Consider the following 11,309-nt stretch of genomic DNA (forward strand, 5'->3'; position numbering starts at 1 on the left):
ACATATATCTATATCTATATTTATGGCGCACATTTATCGGTAAGAAAAATCCTACATATTTCTAAAGTTCTACATCCTGAACTAGAGGATATTTTTTTTGGATCGGACAGGAACAGAAAAGGAAATAGAATTCGCATGCCCTATTGGTATGGAGATGTCTTCGCATTTATCGCTTGAAATTTGATTTGCCTTCAATTCAAGTGATTCATAGTCATGTAGGCCAGTCATCCTGATTTAGGCCATCCCATTGTCAGCCCTCACAGCCTGATCGAAATTACGTAGTAACTAATCGATCAACAGCCCACTCCACTCACTACTAAAGGCTAATAGGGCTGCTCGAAATTTCACCTGTCTCACCAAAGTCTAAAAAAATGTGTCGAACCCATAGCTCTAATTAGCATTCATTTCTTGATCCTGACCCATGGAAAAATGCTATGAACTAAATTCATGTCGTGTGATCTGTTCACTAACCCAATCTATGCTCTCTTCCACAATTTGACTCGTCCAAACTCCGCCTTTTCCTGGCAACGCTGGACATTTTCTCCTGAAAGAACAACACAATCCGTGCACATCATCCATGCAGGTCAGTGCATTACTTCGACTCGTACATCCGCCCCCCTTTGCCTGCTCACCTCCACGGGGAACGCCCACTCGGCATGACCAGCTCACCGTGCCCCTGTCCATCGTAACCCTGTGATCATGTCGTCCACCCGTGGGGCCAGTGCCCAGGATCACGTCATGTCTTCCGCCTTTCGAGGTCACCATCACCACCACCACCATCATCATCATCATCACCGGAGTTCCTCGTCGGTCAAGTCGGATTTGCTCGAGCTATCGCGGCATTTGCGGCAAGAACGGCTCTACGTTCAGCACGAGAAGGAGCAGCTTCAGGAATTGAACCAAAAGGTCAAATTGGCCGGTGAGAAACTGGCCCACAAGGCCTGGGTGGCCCATCAGCAACGCGAGAATCTGGACACGCTGATTTTGCCCCCGCGAAATGGTCAGACTTTTGAGAGCTACTCGCCCGCGGTCTGTTGTCAACGGGCCAATTTGCTGGAACGGACCGTGTTCCAGGATGCATACAAGCAGCTCAATTACCGCGAGATCCATTACTCGGAGTTCTTGCACAACTTACGGGAGAAGCCCAAATTTTTGGCCGTGTGCATGACGGTGGGCGACAAGGTGGGCTCGGCCCTTATGAGTGAAATCATCTCGACCGTGTTTTCCGGACTGTATGGCAGCTGTCTCATGGAGGAGGATGAGCAGTTGGTGTTGAAGTTGTTGCATCACTTGCTCAAACTTCAACTCACGTCGGCGCCCAATCCGCGGAAGATGTTGCGACAAGGTCATTGCGCTTTCAGCCGGCTGTACAAGTCGTTCACCGAGGAGCTCTTCTCGGCCAAGATCTTTCTCACCTCAGCTTTGTATGATCCGATCTTACGTTTGCTGACCGAGGACGAGATCTTTTTGGATATTGATCCGGCCAAGGCCATTATTCGGTTCCCACCCAGTGAGCGAATCAAAAAGTTTGGGCCCGAAGACTCGCCGGAATTTCAGGTCAAACTCCAGGAACATCGGCGATTTATCGTGGGCAAACTGGAAACGCTCACCAACGCTTTCATAAGTGGCATTCGGAGCAATCTTCATTGTTTCCCGCCCAGTTTGGCTCGCCTCTTGCGCACGGTTTTTTCGTTACTCATGGCTTCAGGGCGAGCCGAACCCCGTGAAGTTAACGCCGTGTGTGTGGATCTCATTTTTGATCTCTTCATTTGTCCGGCCATGGTAGACCCGAATCCGGTGGGAATCATTGACACGCCCATATCGTACATAGCCCGATCGAACTTGATGCAAGTGGCGCAGATCCTGCAAGTGTTGTGTCTTTGGAAGTGGGAGGAGATCGATCCCCGACTGATGGATCTTTACTCACGATTCGATAAGGAGAGCATGTCCTCCGTTCTCGAGGCAATGTTGGAAGCGGGCGAGATGTCGGAAGAAGCGCAGGAAATTAATGAGATGGCTGGAACCTCTCGTATGGATCTGACCTCTGAAGGCAGTCGATTGGCTCGATTGGCCCTCCTGATGACCCGATCGCAATTGGAAGGGCTCATCGCCTTCTTAAAGAGTCTTCAACACACCAACGATCATGGGCAAGAGCTCGACCTGAACGAGTTGAATGGGCTCCTATCCTCGCTCCCCGATGCCTTACCTGGTTCCAATCCAGCCACCATCAATAACAACAACGAAGCCAGTACATCGAAGCTTGGCAAGCCCGACGAGTCTTTCATGAACTCGGATTCCCTGCGCGCGAAGAAGCAGGCTCTGTCGGCCCGATTTTCCACCGCTGTCAACACAGTGTCGAATGTGAGCCGTCAAGCCGTCATTGGAGCGCCCCGACGAAGCGAAAGCTTTCCGAGCACCCACAACGATGATTCCAATCAAGTCTCGCCCAACTCATCCGCCAGCTTGAGTAATAATAACATGAATAACGAAAATGGAGGTGAAGACCTCAGCCGCTTGAAGCGGGATCCCGAGACTGTTCTGGTGATTCCCTTGCTAGATAGCTCGGAGGCCGAGCCGCCAGGTTTTTTAACCGAAGAACACGTCCTCACCCGAAGTCGTCAAGCCAGTCGTGTGGTGAGGATGAACTTGGCCAACTTGCCGGGAGGTAGTGGTTCGGATCCCGCCGAGGAAGGTGCCAATTTCATGTCAGGGGTGGCTGGAGAAAAGCGAACGCGATTCTCACTGTCCCATGATGATGGAAGCATTGGCAACACATCGGATAACTTGGAAGCCATATCGGAGGCGGCCTCGAATCACTCGGTAGACTCGAGCTTAGAAGACGAAGTGGAACAAGCAGAGGATCCGATTGTGGATAACCTCTCAGATATGGTGTCAGCCAATGTAAGTGGCCGTGGGACACCCAACGTGAGCGGTCGAGACACGCCCTCGAGCCAAGTGACCAATGAAGACGAAATCAACCCGGCACGCGAAGATGAGGTGGATAATGCCAATCAAGAGGTTGGTCCTGAGAATGGAAATCCCGCACCCGAACCCATCAATGAACGTCATCAACCTATGGGACCTCATGGCGCGGGTCGAGGCGCACAAGGTGGCAATCAAAATATTGTACGACCCCGACCGATGATGGGGGGAGGCGGTCGAAAGAGTGGAGAACCTGATCTTGAAGAAAAATTCGGTAGATTCGAGATCAAGCCACCGCCTCGGCCTTCGAATGCCACTGTGGGTGGAGGACCCTCAAGTGAGCAAGGCGACGAAACTCGTTCCATGGTCTCCGACACTTGGTCCACTGATGTTTTGTCAAGTGATACGGAAACCACTACCGGTGATGGGGATCGATCTGGAATTCCCGGGGATTTGGAAGAGTTAGCAAGGAATCGGCTACTGGACGAACTTGTAGTTCCCCCGGCATCCGCTGGATCCTTGAGCAGTAAGTTACTATTACGGGATTTTATCTGGGACTAATGCTTATGATCATGCTTTCTTTTTTTGCCTTAGATGCGTCGAGCAATCTGCTTGATATTGTTGAGACTGCTTCCGAGGCATGGTCCATGGATGTTTTGGCTTCGGATAGCGAGAGTTTGCGTCTCGGGGACCTGGATAACGACGATGCGGGAAGCGTTGCTCGGTCCGATGACACTCGATTCACTGACGATACAACGAGAAGGTATTCTTCGATCTTGTCAATCGTGCATGTATGGCACGTATACACCATTGAACTCCCTTATTTTTTCTTTATTTGTGCTTTTGTAGCGATCCTGAGACGCTCCTTGATATTGGAGGATCTTCCAGCAAATTCCGTGTCAAAGATGATCCCGCGTCTCTCAAAGGCAATCTGTTGAGACCATCCCGGGAAGCAGCCATTGAACAATGGGCTCGGCAATCCAGTGCTGGACGAGGAACCCCGCCCCATAACCTCGTGGGTAGTGGCTCACTTCCACGCCGTGGTAGTGACTCCTCCGGAATCTCCTTTGAAGCAGCTCGAGGTGAGCTTGCCATTTAGTCACAGTTGATTGGATTTCTTATGCGGGTCCAGGGTATCAATGAACTCAAACATATTATTTTTGCAGCAGCTAAAAGAGGAAATCAAGCAGTATCCGAAGGCAGTATTCTTAAAAAGTCCACGTCCAGGGGAGTTGTTCCCATTGGTGGCCCATCTACATCAGAGGAATCTAGCGAGGCCATTGCCAACTTGACTTCCCATCTGAGTGTGGCAAGTATCGCTTCTAGTTGTGAGAGCTCCGGCGACTCTGGAGAGGGGAAGTCAAGATCCAATTCGACTGTGGCCTCCCTACCGACAGGAGGTGCGGTAATCAATTCTCAGCCTAGTCTTTTAGACTCGGACAACCCTCCATTGATCCCGCAACAGGGAGGCCGAAGTGCACCTTCGTCGTCGACTGGTGCAATTCCAAAAAGTATAAGCTTCGACAAGGCCGTGTATGATGCGGCATTTGATAGCGATCACGCAAAAGGAGGGCAGCATAAGCGTGGCGGAGATCGGAGTTTCTTCAAGAGTTTCAAATTACCCAAGATTGGTCGAAATCGAGGTGGGGGCAATGCCAGCTTGGGCACCATGGGCGGCCCATTGGTTAGCCGAAGTGGCTCGATCAAATCGGACGAGTACTTACGCTCTTCCGAGAGACTCACGAGTGATGATTCATTCAACATTCCCGAACACGAAGAAGGGCCCATGTTACGCCGGGTGGCATCTGATGAAACTTCTGATGACATATTGGCCAAGTATCGGAAGAAAGCCGCCGCCCAAGTGGATTCTGCCCCTGATTCAACGACCTCCAACGATGCCGTGGATGGAGGCGGAGATTTGAGCATGAATGAAGAGCAAGACGAGCGACTCGTGATTGACCCTTCGAACATAGAAGGCTCCTACGCCTTCCAAGATGCCAAGAGGAAATTGAGGCTCATGTTGTCAGATGCGGATATTACCACTTTGTCCAATTTGCCCATCAGTTCCATGAAAAAGATGGATGGACGCGGGAGCAATGGTGCGGCAGTGCAAAATAAGAATAGTAACAATCATCCTCAACAGCCCCACCAAGATAACGAGATTGTCTGGTTCCTCCGGGTTCAATTGGCGGAATCACACAACTTGCAAGATCGAAGCCGAATCGCGCAATTGCACGAGACCTTACGTTGTGTCGAACTCTTTGACTCGGAGGGTTGCCGGAAATTGGTCCGATCCCTTCGAGACGATTACAAGCGTCGTGCTCCCTACTTGAACTACCTTTTAAGAAGTCGCCAGGGACTCCTGTCCACGTTGGCTCATCAAAAGACCCTTTTGGGTCGCATGGAGGGCGAAGAACGTGTTTGCTCTCAATATCTTGTCTCCGTGTGCGTGAGACTATTCCTTGAACGTCGCGAAAAGCTCATGCAACAATTCATGTTCCAATTCCGGGAGATCATTGTGTCGGATGAGCGAATCGCTCTCATGGAGCGGTTCCTCGCCAGTTTAGCCTCTCAAATGGACGAAGACCCTGCGTGGGCTTTGGTGGCGAGTGAGGAGCAAAACATTTTGGCTCGACTCACCATTGAACGAGCCGTGGTCAGTCAGATTTATGTGCATGCTATGTATCCAAATGGGGAGGCCGATATCTCTCGGGACGAGGTCTTGAACGCCCACATTCACCGGTTGTCAGACGTGATCACGCCCAACCACCGCGACCTTAAAATCCCGCGTCATTACCAATACGAGCAACCTTGGCCGTCTGCCCAAGCCGAGATTCGCCGATTGGCCGCATACAAGACACCGAGTGACAAGGTCGCTTGTGTGACACGTTGCTCACAAACGATCATGAATCTGTTAGCCTTGTCCTCGAACAAATCCGTGCCGGCTGCCGACGATTTCGTGCCGGTGATGGTGTTTGTTCTAATCAAGGCCAATCCGGCTAGTCTTTTATCAACGGTTCAATATGTGGACAGCTATTTCGGAGAGCGCATGAAGGGCGAAGACCAATATTGGTGGATGCAATTCGTGGCCGCCATCGAGTTCATCAAGACCATGGACTATGGAAATTAATCATCATGTCTCCATGAGACTCTCCTTGACCAAATTAGTCCCTTCAAATATGTTTATCCCCATGTACACCCGTGTGAACAAAGTGACACACTGAAAAAAAAAGACAAAAAACTACTACCACACTTCAATTTGAATATATTTATTTTAACCAAAATCAAACTTAATCTCTATCGGTTTGGTCTCTTATTATTCTCTCATGCCATACTATGCCATGTTTCTCGGGCTTGGCGTAGGACTCTGCTCTTGCTGCCGAATTAACTTGGCGTAGATACCTCCAGCTTTTTTGAGCGAGTCGTGGGTGCCGAGTTCCACGATCCGACCTTGATCAACCACAGCAATAGCGTCAGCCTTTTGAATTGTGCTCAATCGATGAGCAATCACTAGAACAGTTCGACCTTGAGCCACTTGGTCAATGGCCTCCTGCAACAGCGAGTCAAATGGTATTCCTCATTAATCCCGTCATGCCAAATTTCGTTCTTTCCATGTACATACATACCTGAACGACCTTTTCGGATTCAGCATCCAAAGCACTCGTGGCCTCGTCCAACACGAGAATGGTTGGGTTTTTGAGTAAGGCTCGTGCGATGGCGATCCTTTGCTTTTGACCGCCACTCACGGTCACACCTCGTTCACCAAGGACAGTGTCGTATTGGTCTGGAAAGCCTTGAATAAAGTTGTGGGCATTGGCCGCTCTCGCAGCTTCCATCACCTCAAAATCGGTAGCCGAAGGCCGCCCATATCGGATATTTTCCAAGACTGATGTGGCGAAGAGAACGGGTTCTTGGTTGATATAACCAATGGCACGCCCACGAAGCCACTTGGGATTAAGCTTCCGAATATCGACTCCATCGACCGTTATGACACCCTCGTTACAATCATAGAACCGTTCCAAAAGAGCGGCTACAGTCGACTTTCCGCCCCCACTCGAGCCCACCAAGGCCACCATTTTCCCACCGGGAATCCGCAACGAGAATTGATCTAAGACTCGTTGGGTAGGCCGGGTGGGATATTGAAAGCCCACATCCCGGAACTCGATATCCCCGATGAGACTAAAATAGGGGATCTCTTGTCCACCTGTGAGCCGAATGGTGGGCTCTAAATTGACGTATTCAAATACTCGCGTACCCGCAGAGAGTCCTAAGAAACAAAAAAAATCTTTTTTACATTCTCCGGAGGATATGGGAGAGACAGGTTTCGTGCCTACGAAACCTAATATTCCCATAGCTGCTAGCTAGCTAATCTCTTCTTGTCTTCCGTGTAGGTCATACCATAGTCCCACCCACCCGCCCTAGTATAACAGCCCTTCTTTCGCTAAGGGGGTCAATTGCTCCTACCCGTCCGTTTATCTAACATACATGTTATATAATCATACATTACTTCAACAGGCAGTAGCTCGTTCCCCTTTAAACGTTACTTTCTCGACCAACCACGGCTCGCCTATTCGTACCAGTCTCTTCCTTCCACAGCACTTTACTAATCGCGGCTCATTCTAAGGTAAGACAATTACCATTACTACTTAGACGAAGGAGAAGAGAAAAGACCTTTTTCTTATACGCAGTAAAGAAAGTAGAATTATCTGACCATCCACCGTGGCAGCTTAGGCCAATTTCTTACCTTTGACCATTTGCCCAAAGAGCAAAGACATTTGACCCAAGGACCGTTGGATGGTCTGAGTAGCGACCAGGAAGCTCATCAAATCACCCGCCGTCAATTGTTGCGTTGACAAGAGGTACCCACCATAGTACAACGTGGTGAGTACGATACCGTTAAGAAAAAGGTTGGCTCCTCCTTGGAAAATCCCGATTCCCAGGCCCAATCGCTCATTGAGTCGTCGGGCCTGCGCCACTTCTTCATTGAACATGACCCGTTCTTGATCTTCCATGGCAAAGGCTCGAACCGTGCGCATATTCGAGATACACTCCTCACCCACGGCCGTGGCCTTAGCCACCTACAATGACAACAATTGAGGCCCAAATGATCAGCTGGATATGAAGTTCTCGCACCTGCCTGAGCTTGTGCGGCCTTGGACATCCTTCGCAGAACCGATCCTAGTGCCGTGCCAATCCCAATGACCACGGGCACCACGGCCAGCATCAAGCCCGTCATAGGTGGGGATATGGAGTATAATGCCACTACACAACCCACAGTTTGAGCCGTACTTCTTAAACCTTGAGAGATGCACAGCTTAAATGCGGATTTGAAGTCTTGTACATCCGTGGTCAGCCGTGAAACAATCTCGCCACTTTTGTTCTCGTCAAAGAAGGCAATGTCCTGGGCGATAATCGAGGCAAAGAGCCGCTGCCGCAGATCCGCCGCAACTCGTTCGCCTAAACATGACAAACTATAGATATACCCCCAGGTCATGAGGGCTTGACCTACGTACAACTGAATGATGCGGCCGCACGGCTCCCGAATTTGATCCATGAAGCGTCGAACTTGACTGCCAGCCTCGCCGTTGACTGGATTGAACAACGACGAGACCACATTCACCACTTGACCCAATTGTTGCGGTATCTGAATATTGAGGTAAGCCACGGCGAGCGCACTACCAATGGCGGCTAACAGATACTTGAGATGCGGCCATAGCATCCGGAGGAATTGTCGCCACGGGAATCGCGTGTCATTAGGGCCCATCCGAAGCTCGGGGTTGGACCCGATTAATCGATTCTTCTCGGGAGACCCTGGAGCAGGGGACGGAGAGATTGCACGCGACACGGGCATGAGCCCTAAGAGACCGAAGGTGGTGCCCCATCGAGCGGCTGGGCTGGTGGGCACGGACGGTCGAAGCTGGGGGAAGCTTCGAGGAAACCAGTTCCGTAGACCACTTACCCGGATGGGACAGGTTAGGCGGAGTATGAGGGACATGGCAATGAGTCTAGTCCTAAGTGGTGACCGAATGACAATACACAGAGATTCTGCGTCAGTTGACATCAAGAAATGACGTCAGTGTTGCCATCTTGGCAATAACTTGTTGCTCTGTGATCGCTGCCTCACCGCAATCAGCCCTTGCAACCGAGCTACCGCAGGCTTGCGCCGCTGCCTTGGCGACCCCAGGTCCATGCAACAGAAAGGTAAGGTTAGGTCAGGAAAGGAAAGGTCAAAAACATGATGTATTTTTTCTTATAATATTAATGTTAGGTGCTGTCCACAATCCGGTGTCTAGGTCTACGGCAAGCTACGGCAATGCGTAAATAAATAGCCAAAATGGCAGCACTAACGTCATTTCTAGGTGTCTGCTGACGCAGAATCTCTGTGTATTGTCATTGAGCTTCCAATTATAAACGAGGTTAACACCTCGCGGGAAATATGTTCAAAATAGCAGATTATGCTCTGTAGTAAAAGACCAGCTCTAGTATTGTATTTGACTAGCTACCATACTTTTCTAGAGCTTCAAAATGGTTTGGAAATAATTACACATTGCAGATGTTTATCCATATATTAAATTTCAACTTGAAACAACATCAAAAAGATGAGCTTCAGCTTCATTTGAAACAGAGCAAGTTTGTCTGACTTCTGTAATTTCAAAGACCTAAAACAAACATCGTGGGACAGGTAAAAACATTCTCAGATGTACAAAATCTGGCTTATGGATTGATTTTGTTGGCAATAACATCTAAAAGGAACTTAAACAAATCCTTTGATGTCCCCGTGAATGCTTTGAATTGTCTGTTGGTAAAGGATTGTATTTCAAACGCGTGATCCACTCAATTACTTGCTTGTCCCAAGTTCATAAATTTTGCCTCGGGGTATGCCTGTGAATAGTTATTAGTATTCTGTACTATCAGAGCATTTCTTTTACGCCCTTTCAAGCAATTCATTAACTATTTTTATTTATTGAATGCCATCCTGGCTTGGGAAAAATATCCTAAAGCATACCCCATTTTCTTTACACTCAAATTGAAAGCTTAACCTTGCCATATGTTTGTGAATTAATGTTTTCATTGGTTGAAGTTTTTCCTCATTACAAAATCAAGAACCTAGCAATTTAGGTGTAAAATTCCCTGTTTTGGCGCTAGTTCAATTGAATTCACTTACTAACTTTGACTTCAACCAATGAAAAGGGTATCTACAAACAATAATACAACTCTTAAAACAATTATCTTTGACACATTGAGGCTATAACTTACTCTCTTACCTCTGTTTCAGTTGCCACTGAAGTACTTTGGATGATTGGTAGCGTTGCTTGAACACCAACTAAAGGAGAATCAGTATTCCTCTGGAATACCGGAGAATCTTTGTTGTTGTTAGAACTGTAACTTTTGCACCATATTATGGCAAAACTGGGGAAGGTGATGATGGCCCTAGAAGATCCAGATTGGTTTGACATCCGATGTCAAAAGATGTTGCACCAAAGAAACCAGTATCTGGACAAACTAACATTTACAGGAGAATAAAATCCTTACATCTAACGCCATGGGCATAAAATAGCAAAATTCTTGCAATGATGCTGAAGCAGGACTGGTTTTGGTGGAAAATGAGCTACAAGTTTGTAATTGATTAAATTTCGAAAATTCGAAAATTTCTGGCTTTTTGTTCAGGTGAAATCACCACGTGTGGAAAGATTTAGGGAAGGTAGTCTGGGTGATATCTTGTGGGATTGTGCTGCCCCTCAATGAGAGGAACAGAGCAAATTCTACTTCTATTGTTGGGCATCCATAGGGATCCATCAGGATTTGCATGATTAACAGCTTTTTGCCACAGTTCAAGTTTGTGGGGAAAACGACATTTTTTCAGCATAAAGATGATACATAGACAAACTTCTAAGGTCAAATGAATTTCGTTGTAAGCATCATACATACCTTTTTATGCCGAGAATTCCACTGTGCAGGGCAAGGTGACCCGAGAATACATGGGCTTCTCCCTCTCCTTTCCTTTTCTCTCTAGCTCTTCTCATTCACAGGATGTCTGTTTCTAAATCATAAAGTCTGCATTTTACTTTCAACAAAACTTTGTTACGAGAGCTCTTTGTGATATTGGCAGAAGTTAAGATTTGATGTATGGATAACCATCTGCACTTTCTATTTATTTCCAAACCATTTTGAAGCTCTAGTAAAGCATGGTAGCCATTCGAATACAGTCCTATATTTGGCCTCTTGCTTCACAGCATCATCTGCTCTTTTGAACATTTTTCTTGCGAGATGGCGACCTCGGATGCATTTCGAAAGTCGATACGTATTTACGTCTATGCCATAGAAAATCAAAATTGTGGTGAGGAACAAGTTTCGTTTGGCTAAACGGGCGTTATAACATGGACAAA

The 11,309-nt window shown here is 48.0% G+C and overlaps 3 protein-coding genes across 4 annotated transcripts in view; 2 read left to right on the top strand and 1 right to left on the bottom strand.

The window, feature by feature from the left end:
* The first annotated feature begins 383 nt into the window (after positions 1–383).
* Positions 384–6,216, top strand: LOC131889077 (GTPase-activating protein and VPS9 domain-containing protein 1-like). 2 transcript variants are annotated; one of them, XM_059238076.1, is made up of 4 exons: positions 384–3,448; positions 3,517–3,685; positions 3,772–4,004; positions 4,089–6,216. In XM_059238076.1, exons 1-4 carry the CDS (start codon positions 700–702, stop codon positions 6,050–6,052), a joined length of 5,115 nt encoding a protein of 1,704 aa, XP_059094059.1. In that variant the 5' UTR covers positions 384–699; the 3' UTR covers positions 6,053–6,216. The 2 variants fall into 2 exon arrangements, with proteins under 2 accessions (XP_059094059.1, XP_059094060.1); XM_059238077.1 differs by having other exon boundaries at positions 4,092–6,216.
* LOC131889078 (mitochondrial potassium channel ATP-binding subunit-like) lies at positions 6,176–8,966 on the bottom strand. The gene is made up of 4 exons (XM_059238078.1): positions 8,060–8,966; positions 7,667–8,000; positions 6,549–7,189; positions 6,176–6,472 (listed from the first exon to the last, which is right to left on the bottom strand). Exons 1-4 carry the CDS (start codon positions 8,915–8,917, stop codon positions 6,257–6,259), a joined length of 2,049 nt encoding a protein of 682 aa, XP_059094061.1. The 5' UTR covers positions 8,918–8,966; the 3' UTR covers positions 6,176–6,256.
* A 2,224-nt stretch (positions 8,967–11,190) lies between these two features.
* Positions 11,191–11,309, top strand: part of LOC131889383 (protein FAM133-like) — a 4,181-nt gene continuing 4,062 nt past the window's right edge. Inside the window, 1 exon segment of the mRNA XM_059238471.1 lies at positions 11,191–11,224. Within this exon segment, the coding sequence (XP_059094454.1) occupies positions 11,191–11,224 (34 nt within the window).

The sequence above is a fragment of the Tigriopus californicus genome, chromosome 10 (assembly GCF_007210705.1).
Source record: "Tigriopus californicus strain San Diego chromosome 10, Tcal_SD_v2.1, whole genome shotgun sequence".
NCBI lineage: Eukaryota > Metazoa > Arthropoda > Copepoda > Harpacticoida > Harpacticidae > Tigriopus > Tigriopus californicus.